General features: G+C 37.5%; 1 protein-coding gene across 1 annotated transcript in view; it reads right to left on the bottom strand.

Moving 5' to 3' along the window:
* The window catches only part of TAF4 (TATA-box binding protein associated factor 4), a 39,885-nt gene that overhangs the window by 3,436 nt on the left and 17,002 nt on the right, over window positions 1–19,447 (bottom strand). The window contains exons 3-15 of the mRNA XM_040608851.1: window positions 14,653–14,819; window positions 14,001–14,120; window positions 12,164–12,283; window positions 11,300–11,422; window positions 10,174–10,263; window positions 8,856–9,107; window positions 7,246–7,390; window positions 6,775–6,889; window positions 6,001–6,170; window positions 5,261–5,391; window positions 4,495–4,620; window positions 2,227–2,283; window positions 2,026–2,145 (exon numbers count right to left, since the gene is read on the bottom strand). Of these exons, the coding sequence (XP_040464785.1) occupies window positions 2,026–2,145; window positions 2,227–2,283; window positions 4,495–4,620; window positions 5,261–5,391; window positions 6,001–6,170; window positions 6,775–6,889; window positions 7,246–7,390; window positions 8,856–9,107; window positions 10,174–10,263; window positions 11,300–11,422; window positions 12,164–12,283; window positions 14,001–14,120; window positions 14,653–14,819 (1,736 nt within the window). The remainder of the gene's footprint in view (window positions 1–2,025; window positions 2,146–2,226; window positions 2,284–4,494; window positions 4,621–5,260; window positions 5,392–6,000; window positions 6,171–6,774; window positions 6,890–7,245; window positions 7,391–8,855; window positions 9,108–10,173; window positions 10,264–11,299; window positions 11,423–12,163; window positions 12,284–14,000; window positions 14,121–14,652; window positions 14,820–19,447) is intronic.

Genomic DNA, 19,447 nt, shown 5'->3' with positions numbered 1-19,447 from the left:
ACTGGATGCTAACTAAATTTTCTCGAATATATACATATGACTATAACAAGACAACAGAAAGAATGGCTGGAAGGACTTTTAATTTGGGGGGGGTTAAATACTCTTTAGTAGAAGCTCAAGCCTGATTTTATTACGCAGACTATAATACTTCAAACGCAATGGTAAAATTTCAGGAGTCTTTGAAGGCACAAAACTATGCTACTCCTGTAGGCATGGAGTAAGTTAAGATGCTTTTTGGTAACTTTCAATAAAATCACACTGACACAAAGCTCTAAAACCAACAGCAACCTGTTTTGTTGAATTTTGAAACAAAACAGTACAATTACTACTTAGAAGTGATTTTACATGTAATTAAGATTCAGCATCCCTAGACATCAAAAGCTTGCATTTACAAATCTGTGTCTAAGTAATGACAAACCTTATTTTCCACACTTCTTGTGATATGCCTTAACTACAAACTGTACACAAATGGTGACAAGTGGAGCTCAATTTAAAAATGTCAAGTAACACAGCAGCCAAAGCACAGCTGTGAGTATCAGATCAAAAGCAACTGGTTCTTAATTAAACAGACAAAAAGATTAGATTTCCAGGGAACCTGTAGTTAATTGGTTAACCAGTAAGTGATTAATATGGGATAATGAAATTAGTCAGATTTAGATGAAATACAAGCACGTGTTCACAGTAGATGTAAAATACATTCCATAACCTGACATTAACAGACTATTAACATTGCACAGTTGAGCATGCATAAGTAAGCAATGCCAACATTAACGCTGCATGAGATACTTGGGCATATTCCTCAGAGACAACTTCATTTATATACACATCTATCTTGTGGAAGTGCCACATTCTGTGAGTTTTATAATTTTAAACTACATTTATAAGCCTTTAACACCGTAATTTGTCAACTTACATAAAAGTAAGTCTTATTATCAGAAACAGGCATTTTAGTAAATTTCAGAACTACTTTGAAAGATGCTCGAGGCTTGATTTTTTTATAAATAAAAACATTTACTACTATTCAGATTGTTCTCTAACGTTTTATATCAAGCACATAGAAATTATTGCTTCTAGCAATTCAGTACAAAACAAGGTGAATTCTTTTGAAACAAGAGGCTTTTCTACAGTATAAATGCTTCATCACTGAAAATTTGAAGTGGTCAGGGAGTAATAATCAAAATTATGAAACTATTCCTATCCTGTCACTTGCTGTTAGTCACAAAACTCTGCAGGGAAAAATCCTCAAGTTATGAAGAGAGCTTTTGGCCCTGAAAATTCAACTTTTAAGAAGATTTGGTTCTTTTTAAACACTAGAGAAATCCCACATTGGATGTCTTCCATACAGAAAGCGATTTTATACCATTTCATGTTTATTAACTTGTTTAGAAATACAACAGATAATTTAAATTTGGGTAGATTGGTAGACTAAAATTAAACTAACCAGATACCGAGCATACTAACAGTATTTTGCAGAGTTTTTAAAAGGCCAGACTGAACAGCAGAATATACAAAGGACATTCAAGATCATCGTGATCAGATGGAATTCGTCAAACTAATCTGCTGTAGAGACAGCTAAAACTAAGGCAAATCAAGAGCTGAAGAAAGAAATTAGGCAAGTTCCTATAACCTGAAGCTACAGCTGTCTAATTTAGCAGTGATTCAATTCTACCACTGCACCCACCTCAGCAGCATTACTCTGCACTTGTTTTAGTTAGACTGGCTACAACCACAACAATCTCTTCTCAAAACTACGAAGGTCCAAAAAAGCAGAGACTTGAGAGAACAGCAGTGGCTTTTCTAACATTCCTCTAGTTCCATGAATCGGGGAATGACAAATCAAATTCTATTCCTTATGCCACCACACAGACATTAAAAATTGATCCCAGCTTTGGAGCAAACAAATCTGAACATAAAATACACTTCTGCTGCTCAGAAAACTTCCACAAACTAGGGAAAAAGCTCTGAACAGAAAGATTTTTTACAGAGGCTGATGCAGCAAAACCAAAGATTACAATTACACTGTACCTCTGTCCCTGATCCAGATCCTGATGAATCTAGTTTTCTTTTCTTTCTGGGACCGATTGCAGCTAATGCAGTCAAGTTGGCATCCCTCTGTCTCATCTGTGCTAGCTCTTGTTGCTGCATCTGCATTTGCCGGAACAAACAGAGTTAATTATTTTTCTTTCAATTTCCAAAATAAAAGTTCATGTTAAGGTGAACACTTACCTCCTTGGCCTTCTGTTTCAATCTAAGCTGTTCTGGATCTTCTTGTCGAGATCGAGACTATGTTGATAAAGGAGGAACATGGAATGGTTGGAGAAAAAGAAAGAAAAATAAATTTGGTTACAAAAGCAGTTAAAGACTCTAAGTTTTACATAGCACATGAAAGTTTTTCTTAAACTTCAGCAGGAAACAGAGAATACCTACAGCTCCCAGAGAGGGCAACAGGGGAAAGCATTTCCAGAAATTAAAAGTAGTTTTCCATTTCCTAGTTTCAGATACCTACTTTTGAAAAAGCATTCCCTTTTTCAGCTTTATTAAAAATAGCAAAGCAATAGCTAAGCGTTAATGCCTTAAACAAAACCATTACAAAAAAATTGCACAGATCTGAATTGAAATGCACACACTTTGCATATGAAAAAAGGAATTAGACCTGTACTTTGTGGAAAAATTCCTCCCCTTGCTGTGTAACTACGCACTTACTAAGAACATATCTTTCTGCTATACCTACACACAATTCAGATTCCAATTGGAACAAACTACCGCTGACCAACAGACCATTTACATTAGCAATTGCCCATTTCACTTAAGCACCTACAATTACTTCTATTCATCGTATTTTTCAAATAATAGAACCATTTAGGTCCAAAAAGACCCTTAAGGTCATTGAGCCCAACCGTTAACCAGGTGCTGCCAAGCCCACCACTAACCCACGTCCCTGAGCGCCACATCTACGTGTCCTTTAACCCCCCCAGGGCTGGTGACTCCACCATGTCCCTGGGCAGCCTGTCCCAGTGCTGGGCCACCCTCTGGGGAAGGAATTTTCCCTAATAGCCAACCTAAACCTCCCCTGGCGCAACTGGAGGCCGTTTGCTCTTGTCCTGCCGCTTGTTACCTGGGGGAGAGACCGACCCCCCCTGCCCACCCCCTCCTGTCAGGCAGCTGGAGAGAGCCCTCAGCCCCCCTCAGCCTCCTGCTGCCCAGGCTGAGCCCCCCAGTGCCCCCAGCCGCTCCCCACCAGCCTTGTGCCCCAGCCCCTTCCCCAGCCCCGTTCCCAGCCCTGGACACGCTCCAGCCCCTCAGGGTCTGTCCTGCAGGGCCAAGCCCCAAAAAAACACAGTATTTGAGGTTCAACCTCACCAGAACGAAAGTAACAGAACATAAAATTTCGGCAAACTTTATTGTCTAATACTATTAACACACATTCACCAGTTAGGGGGTTTTGCTACGTATATCAGTTGTCTTAGTTAACTTCTTGGAAAAAAATAAAACTGAAAACACTAAGAACTTCAAGACAGTCTTTCATCTGTACTCTCACATAAAGCAAGACTAACTATATTCAAACAAATCCTGACTGTTGTTAATCCCATACATTCTTTAGACCAGCAACAATATCAACTATTTTATTTCAGTGCTCAAGTATCCTTAAAATACTACGCTTTTCCTAACGATTAACCTATGTCTTTCCTGCTGCATTTTAAGTGCAGCAAACTGAATTACATGAATGTGCAAAGCACAGTCATGAAGACTTATGTCTCACCCCAGTCTTTTTTCTTCTGAAGTAAATGGATTTACTCTCTAATCTTACTTTATAGGTCACATTTTCTAGACCTTTAAATTAATTTCCTCCTGAAGTCTACTTTGTGTAGGGCCCAAAAACTGGATTGAGTATTCAAGCTCAGGTCCAACAGGAACCAGTTCACAACTTGCACTGCACTACAAAAACTGGATTTTGACGTTATCAACTCTTAGGAGACCACAAACCCAACAGAAACTTTAAGTTGTTTTGTGAATTATTTCTAGAGTGTTCCTGCCTAGTCATATTGAACCCGTATTCAGGTCACTGACTAAAACTACAAAGTCTAATGCTTACATTTGTGCTTACATTTACTGCTTCCTATTTACTGTACTTCTCCAACTTGCAAAAATCTTTTTGAATCTATTTCTACTCTCCAAAATACCTGTAACCTCTCTATTCTATTTAAGAGTACCACCAAGCTATAAAATTTATCTTTTTCACAACACAAAGTACAAACCCCTAAGTTTTAAGACCTACTTTGATTTGGGAACATGCAATGAGACTGGCAAAGAAGCTGTCTCACATGCTTTACCATGAAAAGCAGAACAGAGCTCTAGCTGAAGAACACATTCATCAAGCTCCATCTTTGAAGATTAGTCTTCCCCTTCATTGCAAGTGCTTTAGAATGAAAAGAAACTGCAGTTTTGACGTCAAAAATGACACTTTGCAAACGTGTGTGAAATCCAAGCACTTGCCTTTGCTGCACGCATTAAAATTTCCCTTTCTTGTTCATCTTTACGCTGCTTTTCTATTTGATCAAGTTGTTCAAAGAACTTGAGCTGTGCCCGAACGTCACTTGCTTGTTCGTATCTTTCATCATCCTGAAAACACGGCAAATATGTTTCTCATTACATTTCTTAACAAAGCTGTTAGATTGTACTGCACTGTAGAAGAACATATACATTTAAAAGCTCAAATGTTCACTTCGTCCTTTTCAAACAAATAGCAAGGATGTATTTACAGCAGTCAAATCAGCTAGAATTCTTAAAAGCATTTTGTTCTATTCCATGAATCATCAAATTTTGACTTCTAACTAATATCATCACAGCTTTAACCTCATGAACATACTTCACAGAGCTGTGTGGGTTCTTTAAACACTGTTTAGGCATTTGCATTTATTAAGAACACACATCTGTCAGATAGCACTCTCTCGGGAATTCAAAGCAGTGCTTTTATCTGCCTATCTGATTGTACAATCACTCAGATTCTAAATATTTGACATAATAAATAAAGGGGAGGGCACAGTTTCTCTGCATTTGTTTTAAAACCACTCTGTATAGGCAACTGAAGAGTTCCAGTCACCCATGTGTATTAAGATATTAATGTAAGATGAATCAAAGAGAATAAACAACCTGACTTTACAGAATGAGGAACACCTGAATGCATGTATTACAGCCAACACACCAGCCTGCTGAATTTGTGCAATTTTGCCATTTTAATTGTGCAATTAAATACAGTTACCTTGTAAGAAATATTCTTTTGTTGAGCAGTCTCCGATAATTTTTCCACAAGGTTTTGTATTCTTTGTTGTGTAGCATGCGATACATAGCTAACTACATCAGGATGGATTTCTGTTATTCCATGTTTTTTACCTACGGTCAGGACACAAATCAGTTGTAAAAAGTTATTTTACGATACAGCTAAACATGTGGCTAATCTCAGACATGGAAATTTAAATACCATTTGCAAAATAAGGCTTTTGGGTATTTCTCAGACAAGCATTAAACAGGAAAAGGCATATGTATGAAAGTTTACATTAGCTTAACAAAATCTACAATCCATTAATAAATGCTGTATACTACAATATAAAAAATCATTAAGGAACGCTTTTTGTTCCACCATCAATTCTAAATTAGTAAGTAAACACGACAAAAGTGTTTCTGGATTTATTTTTTAAAAAGTAAGCGTCATTATTTTTGTTACGCCTTATCAGTCTATGCAGTCAGAATTTTAACCAGGTCCAGAAATTTTGATGTTAAATCGTCATCATTTTAGAGGGCGACTCCAGAGGTTTGCTATCTCTTAACATTATTCCACTTTCATAAGCTGAACGATTGCCCAGAAGCATCAGAATATACAAAAGGTAACTACTCCAGCAACATTAAGCTATTCAAATCAAGTTCTATGGAAAATGCCTTCAATTAAACCCAAGACTAGTGAAATTTTTTTCTTAAAGTTCAAAAATATAAAAGTCAACATACCTATTTCTAATATCCTTCTTTGTAAAGGTGCCGGGAAAAGGAAGGTTTCGTCTTTACAGGACCGTGTTAGTGTACCCACAAGCTCGGAGTTTGTTGCCAATATTCGAGCACTTTCTTCTGACAGGTTGACTCCAGCCATTGATGCAACATCGTTAATGTCATCATCATCCCTTAAGAAAGGAAAACTCATTATAATCACATTTAGTGATTATCTGCACTCACTGCTACAATACCATAGCTGCACATAATGAATTCCACAGTAAACCTGAATACTTTATTTCACTTTTTAGTTTTATTTTTTTTATTATATGATAAAATAAAACTAGCATAATTTGATTCCAAAGAGCACTAGAAGTATTTTGGCAGTTTTGTACTTCCTAACTGTTTTCTCAAGATCCTTTCTTACGTAATGTTTCAACACCCTGAGAAACAAGAGACCAGACACATCCCTATCCCAAAACAATAACACTCATCACTAAGGCAGGCTGTACATTCGAATAACCCAAGCAGAGCTGGGAGAGGTGAAGGAACAGAGTTGTTTGTGAAGTTTGGTATTTACCCTTAGTGCCAGCTAAACGCTAAATTCAATCTGGCACAAGTATGTCCACAGCTGAAGTCTCTGTTGAAGTAGCAAACCTGCCCACAGAAAATCCCCCTCCAGTTCTTGCAAGTTTACCCAGTCCGATTCAGCACCACCGCAGCACACAGAAAGGTTCCCCCTGCGTTCAGCAGGCTGCCCAGGCAGCACAGGCACAAATACACGTGGTTCCTCACCTAAAAGAGCCTCCCCCCGGTTCTTTCAGTTTATTCTTCTGAGCAGCAGCTACTTGTGTCGAAACAGTGGCAATAGCTTTGTTTCCAGGTAATACTGCTGGTTTTACCACAGGGACTGCAAGGAGAAAGACAAGATTTGTACCCCATCAAATCTGTACCAGAGTTCAGATTTACAAGCCAGTCAGGGGTAGGAATGGCAATGGGTCTGGTGCAAAGACCCTGTCTCAGCATTTCACACACTCAAAACAGGACCCTCCCACACAATTCCAGTACCCAAACAATTTCTCTGGCTGTAAATGCTGCCCTGACTTGTGTATATCCCCAGCCACTATGGCACTATGCACTAAAGATTTCTAGCAGTAGTACAACAGCCACCATAAAGCTACAGGGCATTTAACAACTGACATTCATAAACCAGACTTCAGTTAATGCTATCAAATATAGCATATATCAAATACCTTGACCTCTTACCTGTCTGAAGCTGATTCAGTTGAATTTGAGGAGTAGTGAGCATAATACGACTATGCGGTTGCCGCAATGCTACCATTGGTGTCTGTGTCAACGTTACCTGTGGAGGCCTTATCAACGTCCCTGCTTTTTGAGACTGTTGGATAACCTGCAAATAATAAGAAAAAAACTGTAAACAATCTGAGACACAACTAAGGGTAAGAGTCAGGTGGGAAGAACAAACCCTAACAATCAACTTGTAAGTTGTGATCTTAACACATCTGTTCATTGATCTAGAATAAGCACATTTTAAGGTACTTAAACATTTCTTTAGATAAATCATACCTTACAGGAAGATTAACATTCCACTTTGTGACACAAAAAAAAAGAAATCAGTAACCTATTTCTGTGAGAAAAAAAAACCAACCAAAAAACCCAAACATCTATAAATCACAAAGGTTCAGTTAAAATTTTCTGCCTGTGGTTTCTACATTAGAGATGCAGAGGCAAACTGGATCTGCCTGAACAAACTCCAGAAATAAAAATAATAGAGGCACGATGAAGGTAATCCAGCTGGTTCTACGTATGCCGCTTTCAACCAGAATCAGCATAAGCTATAGCCATGTAGCTTTGTACTGCTCGATTGTTAGGTTAGACTGAGTCTCAGGCAACTGTACCCATGCTGCTTCTGAACACGAACGCATAAAAGCAGGGTTACATCACGATGCTACAGAGCCATTTATGCAAACCTGTCTTCTGGCCTCAACTAGTTTTCAGAAAACTTACTTTCAAACTACTGTAAAGAAATCTACCAACTCTGCCTATTTTGCAAGCTCCATCTCTTTAACTCTGCAAGTCTTTCTTTTGCTACTACTTTATATAGTTAAGTTAAAGGCCAAACTATTTCCTTGTAAATCCAACACTAGTCAATGTTCAGGTTTTATTCCTTCGCTAGGTTCCTAACCACCTCCTTCTATAAAACCTAGGTTATAAAGGCAGTAAGACTGCTAAAATCACCAGTTTTTCTCTCAAAGTAAGTGAAAAATATTTGTGGATTGACAAAGTAGATCTCTCCGTTTTATTTTACTCGAAAATTTCTGGACAGAGCAGCTCAGATGAATGCCAAACATTCTACAGGGAACACTGAAGTACTAAGCAGCAAAAAAAAACCCTAGTAATTTAATAATGTATATTAACACACATCTTAGAAAAAGCTTACACTCAGATGCTGCTTCGCTGTGAGAAGCGGGGAAAAAAGGTGATGCATATTATATTGTTCTTATTTGGGTTATGTCCAGGCCCAAGAAGGTTATTCTTTCTCCTCTTTTGGCGTAAATTTATGTTTTACGTAAGTTGTTAAAGTTATGAAATGAGGAATAAAAGATCCTCCAGAACATTGCTCTCAGGATCTGCAGTGACTGAGACAATCTGCCAGTATTTAATGCTAAAATAGGAAATACTATATTATTTTAATCCAGAATGGATTTTAAATCCCACTTTTTTTTCCTTAGTAGCTAGTTTCTTTAAAGAGATCAAAGATCTGATTGAGCTAAACCACCAATTTAAAAAGAAAAGTCACTGTATTATCAAAAAAACCCTGTGCAATAACAGATGATGCACTTCAGTTTACATACCAGTGGTGTAGACTGCCCTTGTTTACTAACACCAACTTGTGTAGGCTGTGTTAGGCTGATAACAGGTTGTTGGAGAGTACTCGTTACAGTTGCAGTTGCCTTCCCTGCTGTGCGCTGAACTGAGGAGCTTAGAAGCACTGCCGCAGACGGAATTGTGGCTATCGTTGCTTGCGTTGTTGGCTGCTGCTGTTGACTTTGTTGAATGAAAGCTGCAGAGTCCGGTGTTAACTGTCTCAAGGCAGGTAAACTCCTCTGAAAAGAGGGAAGGAAAGATTTTTTTTTTTTTTTTTTTTTTTTGAGTATTTTAATCCCAGATCACACAAGAAAACATTAATTGTATAAAGCAATGCATTTCATTTCAGTCCATTGTATCAACCTGCACACACCTGAGAAAATATGATTGGGGTGCACGCAGCAATGCTACTTCACATTTAAAGCCAGACAGAGTGACAGTACCTTTAGCTGTAGAAGCTTGGATATCAAGGGCATCTAGGTTATGCAAGCCTATCTGGACCCCCTGGTATGTATCTAACAATCCAAGCCCATGCTGCTTTCCTTGATTGTGTTCCTATCTATCTCTCTCTCAAGCTATAACATGTGATGGCTTAAAAGACATACTGGAACACCAGGGAAGACTTCAGAACAGCTCAGAGACCAGTGTTTTACTGGATTCTTACATTAGTTATTTTCTTATGGTAACAATTTTTGTCCTCATGAACAGCTCAAGGTTGAAAAAGCATTTAGGTGCCCAGAAACGTCAACACACACCTACAACTATAACCCTTAATCATATATTAGTCAAGCAGTTATATTCTTACCCTACAGTGCTGTTGTACTTCCTCTGATTTTCAAATGGTAAATGTTTTGGAACAAACATAATTTTGAGATGTGTTCAATTACTATAAAATTTATGACAAATGGGACTTATTATTGAGAGGTGACAAATTTTCTGTTTATTCATACTAAGAGGTATACAGCACAGGCAACAGTATGAGTTTGTCCAGATTTTCTGTACCATTCAATCTCTTGTTTTCTTTCCAATAAAAAGATGATAATAAATCAGTTCATAGGTTTGCTGCTATGGAGAGAAATTGCTTATAAGTCACAGAAAGAAAACTTTATGGTAGAAATTACATTACTGACTGTGCCAATGAGTCATACTAACAAACTCAGAAGCAAAAGTCTAACCATGCACCATTTAAAACTGCCATTTACACCGTTTTGGAATTCCACCTACACTGGTAAAAGGCACGCTTGTGTTCATTTGCTGCCAATATATAAGCACAAAAATATATAAAGACTACAGAACATGAGATACCTTCAGGAAAGGCACAAGGTAAGGTTGAGGTGAAGAATTAAGTTCTCTGTACAGCCTACTGGTAAAGTCTTCTGCTTCAATTTTTCCATCCTTCGAAACAGAACGTTCAGAATTTAATTTTTACAAGTTAGTTTATTTACAGATATTCAACATAAAAAAACATTTAAGACCACAATTTATTGAAAATAAGTGTTTTTATCATCCTTCACTATTTTTAGTTACCAATAGCTTTATGGTAGTAACCAATTTTAATACAAATTTCAACTAGTAAGACCTACAGTCCCATCTTTCCTTTTCTTCTTCCTGCCTTTCAGTCAATTTTAAGAAACATCTCCAGTTTTCTCACTGTTACAGGAATGTCCTATCTATAAACCAAAGAGCCAGGCAGAACCTACAGGAATACTTCACCTGATCTGCAATTAGCCAACTATCAATTGGCTCAGAGCAGCCGGGCAGCCCCATCTCCGGTGTTGTTTTTTTCCAAAAGGTACTACAGTTACCCCATTTCAAATAACTAAAAGTTGTGCCCATCACATGCTCAAAAGGTAGATGTGTCTCTCAAAACTAAATATATATTCCTCAGGAGAAGATACACTTTGAATTTTGGTCTTCTGACAACCTCTGGTTATCACATGATGACACCTGGAATAGAGAGCTCTACCTTAACTTAAAGGTTACCAACAACTAGGCTAAGCAATAGTAGCACTCATTCTATAAATATTACCTATGTCAAGTTTTTACATTAGTTTCAGATAATATTACTTGTTGTGGGTTTTTTTTGTAAAAACTTGTTATTTCCTACACTTGGCTATTGCACTAGCTGGAGTATCCTCCCTCCAGTACAGAATTCATCTTTTTATTCACTGTTTTATCAATAAAAACATGTAGAATTTAATTTACACTATTTGCACTTCAATTTAACTCACATTCTCATGCATGAGTATAAGCAGTAATCTCTCAATTACAAGCTTATTTTGATTCAGAAGAACCAAAGTTTCAATTTGATTTATCTCATTTTATCATCTCCCTCCTCTCAAAAAAAGAAAGCAAACAAAAAAACACCTCAGTTTTGAGGCTAAATTTGCCCAGATACTGTATCTTACAACTTTTAATGAACTCTTCTTACCAGCAGGTTCTGTACCAGTTCTTTCACATTAGCTGCAGTCTCTGAAGACTGTTTTCCAGATGACGCCAGTTTTATTAATGTGGACAGAAAGTTTTTGCATTTCTTCACATTTTCCATAGTTTCCTGTCACAAGAGGAGAAGGGGTAGAAGGGAAACAGTCAGATAAAGGAAGATAAGCCCTTTTCAACAGAGAATCTGACCGTATAGTCTGAAAAATAAAATCCCTCTCTAGTTCATCACTGCAGAATATTATTTATAGGTTCCTGTCCCTCACCCCTTAAAACATAATCAGGCTGAAATTATTATTTTGCTTCATGTATACATATGTATTGCTCATTGTTGTCAAAATTTAATAAATTATGATTCCTAATGAAATCAGGAAACACCAAGTATTTTATGAATGACACATTGTGTATGCAAAAATACACTTTTTAGCAGGACAACAAACAGCAAAGCTCCTCCTTCCCAGTGCATGGATTCCCCCTCTTTTGCAGTCCTGGGAACATGCATCTTGAATGAGTCTCATACTGATTCTACTCTGCAGTGCTGAACAGTTCACTCTTCCGTAAGATACCGCTAACATGTTTTAACAAACAGGAGTGCTTTAAAACCACAAGAGAAATCAAAACTAACACTCTGAAAGCCATCAAAATTCAAGTGACCTGTGTTCACACTTTGTAAATTATATGGTTCTACTAAAATTACCTTTTCAAGACCAATAGTTCACAGGACTCCTGCATCTTTACTACTCTCCACTCTGATCTGTGTGTGTGTGTTATGTACGTGTGTATATATATACACATACCTGCACGCATGTATATGGGGATGAGTAAAAAAAGATTCTAAATGCACTCAGTATCTTACTGTGGCAGCAGTGGAGGTTGCTGTTGTTCCTTGCACTGTTCTCTGAGGAGTTCCAGTTTGTACAGCTGTTGCCGTCCCCAGCGTAGTTGTTTGTGCAGTACCACCCAGAACAATCTGAGGCTGCAGAGAATACAAACATAAGATTATTTCACTTGGAACACAGGAAAACCTGTTTTCCCGAGCCAAACAAGCTGAGCGACAGGACAGTGGAATACCTTTCACAGCTACTACAAAAAGGAGTTTACAAACCTGCCATCAGCTGCAGTGGAAAGAGCGAGCCACCAGATGGCACAAACCACTACGCATTCAAACCTGAGCTCCTAAAAGTTGATTAAGAATTGCACGATTTTTGGTTACTGAATAAAACGGCAAAATAATACCATAAACATCGCCTCATACACTGTGGTTTCAAAACACAATTAAAACGAATGCTAAATTTCTGTGAATGCAATAGCTGTTTTGCCTGCTCCCTTAAATGCCACTTTCAAAGGGAGGAATTTCTAAAAAGACACAACGGACACAAAAGCTCAGGTCTGATCTAGGTCTTTTTGATGAACAATGGGACAAAACATTTTTCTAGTTTTGCAGACAAATTGGTAATTCAAAGTAGGAATACTACCTTTAAAGTATCAACACTGTATACAAGAACTTTTCATATACACAGCACATTCATGGACTTCCAACAGTCTAATTACTAACGACAACCCAACCTGACAGACAGTAATTCTTACCAAGCTAAGGCTAGCTCTCAGGATTGTAATAAATCATTTGTAAGCTTGCTCTTTATATAAGGATGCACAAGAAAAGAGGCTCCAGCACTGCCAAAGCTAGCTTTCACTGGTATTTTGGAAGACAAAAAAAGGAGACAAGGATTTAATTTGTCTCATTTTGTGAAATCAAGATAAATTAAGTCCATGGTATGCTCATTACAGCAAAAAATATGCAGATGGAATGATTTTTTTTTTCTGTCCAATGTAACAGCAGCACAAATTAAGGCCACTCAGTTAGGTAAATTAACTGTTAGATCTGGAAAGATCACTGGCATAGGCAAAGGCTCTCTGAGGGGAAAAAGGTTAACTGGATGCATAGCAAAACCTGCATGTTTTAAATTAAAACTCTCTAATCCCGTCTACTCAAAGGATGAAGAAAGCACAATGAAACAGATTAGGCGACAGCAATCATATTGTATCACTGTTGCCTGGAAGCCATGTGGAGAATTTCACACTTTTGCACTGTGTTTTAAACTCACACCACCCGCCCTCAAAAAAAAAAAATCTGCAAGAAAGCCCATCATTAATACAGGCCAGGCTACTAGAAGACAGCCCACATGGAGAAATAGCGGTGTCTTAGTATAAGTTATTAGAATCTCCTTAAGTACACTGACCGAAGCAGACTCTCCTGTAAGGCTTGTGGAAGAGAAGGCTACCAGTGTAACTGTAAATTTTGCTGCAGAACTCAGAGAACTACAAATCCACCACAGGAATAGCATCACAGCTCCAAATCCAAAGGGAATTGGTGTGACTTGAGGCAGAAAGCCTAGAGGTTTTTTTATTTTAGTCAGTTTTATAATATAAACTAATAACGGGATATCTTTAAATATATGTAAGCATATAGGTATAACATGAAATAAGAAAAATATACATATAAAAATTATATAAACATTAAAATACACAGTAAATTGAAAACTGCAAATGTTTTACAAAGGATAATCCAGCACATACTTCCTCCATGCACTTAGCAATTACATTTCCTTTATTACTGGCAGTCTCGAGCAGGTCTTCAGTTTATCTTAACAACCAATGTATCTCATTCATACATTACTTTTCTATAAACTCACTTGCACAACGGGAGGACGCTGTAGCGTTGTTGTGGGTTGCACTGTTGTTTGAGCCTGAGACACTTGCTTGATGATAGTAGTTGGTGTCACCTGTCGTGCAATAATAGGTGTTCCTGGAGCCTGAGGAAGAGGAAAAAAAACCCACATTAGTTCCTATATTTAAATATAATCTGCCTTAATCTTGTACTTTGTTTCTGGATAGTTGCCATTATTACAGATGCAAAAGAATGCATCAGGACCACTATAACACTGAAAAGAATTTTTAGTCTTGAACTTAATGCAACCATGATTATCTCAGTGTACGTATACCCATTTCCGTTTTTTTTGTTTAGTCTCATGAAGGATAATGAATCTTTGGTAGAGACAGGCACACTAATGACATATGGTCTTGAATGGTCGTCTTTATATCAGTTTTAAACAATGTGATTCAGCTAGGTAAAAATATTTTTGATGAGTAACAGCCAAACTGTAACAGAATTAGGAACAAAACGCAATGCCTACACCATGTGGAAAAGCCTGTATAGCACCAGTTCGATTAACGGTTTCTCCAAATCGATAACATTATATCTTACTTTCTGGTGTATTCTTCATAAGAACAAAAAAAAATAATAATAAACTTACAGTTTTTAACAGTACAAATTACTGAACTAACCTGCACTGTCGATATCTGCACTGGAGGAGCATTGGTAGGTGTAGCAGGACGAGGAGTCATCGTATTTTGAGGCTGAGACTGGGCGTGTGCCTGTGCTTGCATCTGCGCCAAGGCTTGTTGGGGGATCACCAGCAACTGCCCATTCTCACTACGCACAAGGACCATGCCTGTCAAAAAAGAAATTAGTCAAGAGCCATTCATATTTCAAAAGAATGTAAGCACATATTTTTTCAAGTTTTTTTATCTAAGTTGGATACATATGGAATTAATGTACTGTTGAAAGACTACACGCTAACAAAAGTGGTTTAGAAGACAAGCAAACCACCCAGCTGCATCATCACATTTTGTACAGAATAGCTTAATTACAGAAACGCTCTTTCTCTATCAAAATGCTCGGTATGGTGTGCATCAGAACAGAGTTGATTTCACCCCAACCAAAAAATTCCATGTGACTAGAAGTTAAAATTAGCAATCATGTAAAAATCCTACCTGCTCTTTACTAAGAAATCTGTTTAATGAAACAATGCAAATAAAAGAAAATCTTGCCATAGGTAAGATTCCTGTTAGTTTGTCTTTAAGAGGAAAAAAAATACCATCAAACATAGGCTTCACTATCAATAAGAGCATGATTGTCTAAGTTCTAAATTAATTTCCCATAACAAATTTAGTAACGAAAGTGGCTGTAAAATCATAATCTCTCTCGTGTGCATCTGCAACAGACTGCATTGTGCCATGTTACACCCCAAAAGAAAAATAGAATGGAGAGGGAAACGAGGCAGTCGTTCCCTGCTCAGTCACTCAGATCAATACACTTAACCCCACTGGGTAGCTATCGGGAACCAGATTCTACCAGGCAGATTTTCAGATGACAGACTCTCTTTCTCAAAGGCACAAACAGGATCTAGATAACATGAACTGTTTTCCAAGCACTCATTCATTCAGCACGCCTCAGCCATTCCATGAGAGCCTCAGGAGCTCATCAGCTCTGGAAAAGCCACCTAAGGAAACAAACTGGGCACTCAAAATTAGTTAGCCTTTCTGAGCAACAAACTACAGGAGGAAACTTCACCATGAAGAGGCACCACTAAAATCAGAAAGTTTAAGTGCTGTTCAGTGAATAAAAAGCCTATACATACTCTCCAACAATATCTGAATATCTGGTCTATGCCATCTCAGAGCACGACTACTTCAAAAGAATCAATCTTTTATTTGCTTTCCTATTCAGCTGAAGTGCTGAAATGTTTACAGACAATGCCTTAAACAGTTTTCTTGGACTGTTTGAAAATTGGCATTGAACCGCAAAAATTCATATACCGATTTCTACAAAAATTGATTTCAAAAGAAAACCAGATTACATTGGTTGATTTGCCCCTAATTTTCTCCTCTACTTAACTCTCTTTTAATGAAACAGAGTCACACAGAGACGTTAAACTAGTTTACATCAAAAAGGTGACTTTCCATTGCAACTTATTTAGAAGTGTTAAGGTGGGACTGCAATGTGCTATGGGCAACAGTTATATCTAGAAACAAATATTCTCAAACTGTTTTTCTGTAGGAAAGGAGGAGGGGGAAAAGCTTACTTATAATCTTGCAGACTAGAAATAAATACTTCGTTTAGCTGTCAAGTCCAAAAAACATTTTGCAAGCCTTTCCAAAAAGTAACTTTTCTTCTGTAACTTACGTAGGGAGAAGCATTTTCATTAAAACAGCAAGGGCATACACTATCACCACAGCCTACAAGAAATTTTAAAACCTCAATAGTGAATACAGAGCTTTATCCTGCTAGCTGCTCATTAGAGCCATCACTACTTTCTCACCAACAGCTTCACACTACAAGGAGGGCGCTACTGACAAAACACAGAGAAATTCAACGTTTTAAAAAGAGTGATCTGTTACTACATCAAGCTCATTCCTGCACAGAGCTTGGCATCCTCTCCAAATCTGCAAACATAAAATCTTGGGAAATGAACTCACATTGCCCATTTTTGTCATCCCTCATAGTAATCAGCTGAAGAAGCTAAACACTGAATCAGTGGACATCTTCGATTTTATTATAACTGAAAATATCAGTACAGTGGAAGTCTGATTACAGGAGCTATTTTCAAATCAATGGCAAATATTAAAGCTTGTTGTTTCTTGCAACTGAAAAAGCCCCATGCAACTATATGTGCCAGTACTTTCAGAAGCCCTTAAACGTCACAGAATTGTACTGACATCCCATAAGGAACTTTTTCCTTAAGAGTCACCATTTTGGGGCTTCCCTAGGATATTCTAGGGCTAACATACCATCCAAATTCTTCAGAGAATTATACATTTTTTCCTTCCAGAAGCAACATAAGAGATACTAACTCTAGGTTTGGGTTTGGGAAGGGGTGTGTGTGTTTGTTTTATAAACTTCTCTCTCAGCGCAAAAGCAACTACACTTATTTGAAAGTGCCAACCCAAAGCAGCTCACCTGCATACGAGCAGCTTTATGGGATCAGGCACCAGCTGTACAATACCTGTTCCAGTCTGCACCTCCATACACACATCCGGCTCAGGAATGGGTCTGCAGCACACATTGACATCCCACAACAGCACAACCACCCCTCGGGACACCAGTACTGTCACCTCATTGTTTTGTTCCCCAAAACGTGAATGAGAGAGAAAAGAAGGGAGATAACCACAAAATGAAGGTTGACTACCCCTGAAGAGCAGGCACAATACCTGAACAATGAAACATTCTCCCTGAGCTACATGCAAAATGAGAACATGCCTACACATTAACATAGCACAACTGCTGAAACAGACAGTTGAAAAGCATATTAAAGTGAGCTTTAGAAAACACATCAAGAAAGTTCAATTTTTGGCAGCAGACAGACAAAACAATCATTTGTAATTCAAACCTTGACTCTAAGCTCTACCATGCTAAGTTTCTAACTATGGGACGTCTGAACCTTCCCTCAGGTGCTGAAGTTAAAAAAAGTAAATCATACAATACTATATTCATTTCGGTCCCTATTTAAATAGTTCTTTTATACTGCACTCATATTTGACATGCAACTATTTTCAATTTATATGGTTTCTAGCATGTCATTCAGTTAGGGTCTACCACCAATAGATTTTTTAGAAATACAGATTTTTAGAAAATAGAATTGCTGTGCACACTTGATGGGCTACATATAAACAAAGACAATTACAAGCATCAGACGAGTCTTGCACCAGTTTTAATCGTGGTATGATGATATAAGACATTTTACTTGCTTGAAATTATATATAAGGGTGATTTCAGAAAGGTGTAAAAATTCAGATTGTGATGAACTTCTTTATTGAAACTTCCACACAGAAATCCACCAGTAGCGTGCAGAGAACTAATTTTTGACTAAACCCTTAACACCTCTCCAGTCTTGTTGAGAATTCATTAAAAAGGGAGATGGAGCTGCTCTCAGAGCTTTACTCCCCCCAGCCCAACTACAGACTCTTTTCCAACTCAATTAGCTAAAAGAGAAACTCACTAACCCAAAACTATACCCAAGCTGGCATTAAGTGGATTTTCAGTGAAGTTCAGAAAGCTCATTGGAGCTAACTTGATTAAGAATTAAAAAGAAAGTCCCATTTATTTCCCGCTTCTAAACAAAATCAATGTATGACTATAACAGCCCCCTCTCTCCACACATACATTAACCATCTCTCAGTTGATTCATTCATTGCAACAGTAAAAAAAGGAAGAGCTGACAGCCATATATGTAGAAAAAAAAAACCCACACTTTCTCTTACATTCAAAAACTTAGATTTTAAGTATATTTAAATATAAATAAGTATCATAACCTCAAACTCCAGTGCATAAGGGTGCAAATGCCGTATGAACTAGATTAGAAATGACTAGCAGGTACTAGAATCACACCAAGGTATCTCACCTCTCCAATTCAGCAACATATTTAAAGTTAGGATGGAGAATATACTTCAAGTTTACCATCCAGGTTTTTGTTCCACAAATGGATGGATTGCTATTTGAGACCCAACAGCTAATAAAGATAATTGGAATGTTCAATTAGGAAAAGGTGACAATAAAACTTAGGCATTTTAAACATCTCTGCCTTCTTTTTCCTAGAAACTCTGATCATGTGTACTGCAAAATCATATTCACTATTAAAAATGCAAACATTCAAGCATTCTTTCCAAGTCTCTCATTAAAAAACTAATTAAAATGAAAATTAATTACCATTTTTGTTAGAAGTTAGAGGATTAAAAGAATCCTGAAAGAGGCTCATATTTTAGTTTGAATTAAACAATTCATCGTGGCTCCAAATGAAGGATTAACAAAATTGAGTTGGATTGCTCCTTATGCCAAGACGACTTGCACTCTTGACTAATACAATGGTCATCTCACGTGTTCTTGTTGTGGAGACCTTCCCAGATCTCTCCTGTTTCCAAGAGTGTTTGGATGGAAAGGTTCATTATTATATAATGTAGCCGCATGTTTCTATACTGTGTTGTCTTCACCTCTTGTATTTGCCCTCTTTGTATTTCCATTTGCTAATGGCATTTCCATTTTAAAAGTGTTGTGCTTTGGGGGTTTTTTGTTGTTGTTGTTCGTTGGGGTTTTTTAAATTAGTAAAACTTGCAAAGTCATGCACTGGAATAAAAAGTGAAGAGCTCTAGCCATACGACATGTCAGAAAAACACAAACCAGACTTCTTTCTAATGCCTTCCTCTTCCTTCTTTCTCTCAAACGTGGCTTGGCTTAGCAAAGACTAAAGAAAAAAATTATCAGAATAATAAAAGAACAACAAAAAAAATATTTAGCCTTTGCAGA

The sequence above is a fragment of the Falco naumanni genome, chromosome 10 (genome assembly GCF_017639655.2).
Source record: "Falco naumanni isolate bFalNau1 chromosome 10, bFalNau1.pat, whole genome shotgun sequence".
NCBI lineage: Eukaryota > Metazoa > Chordata > Aves > Falconiformes > Falconidae > Falco > Falco naumanni.
The sequence above is the reverse complement of the archived record's forward strand: the minus strand, read 5'-3'. Positions and strand labels throughout refer to the sequence as shown.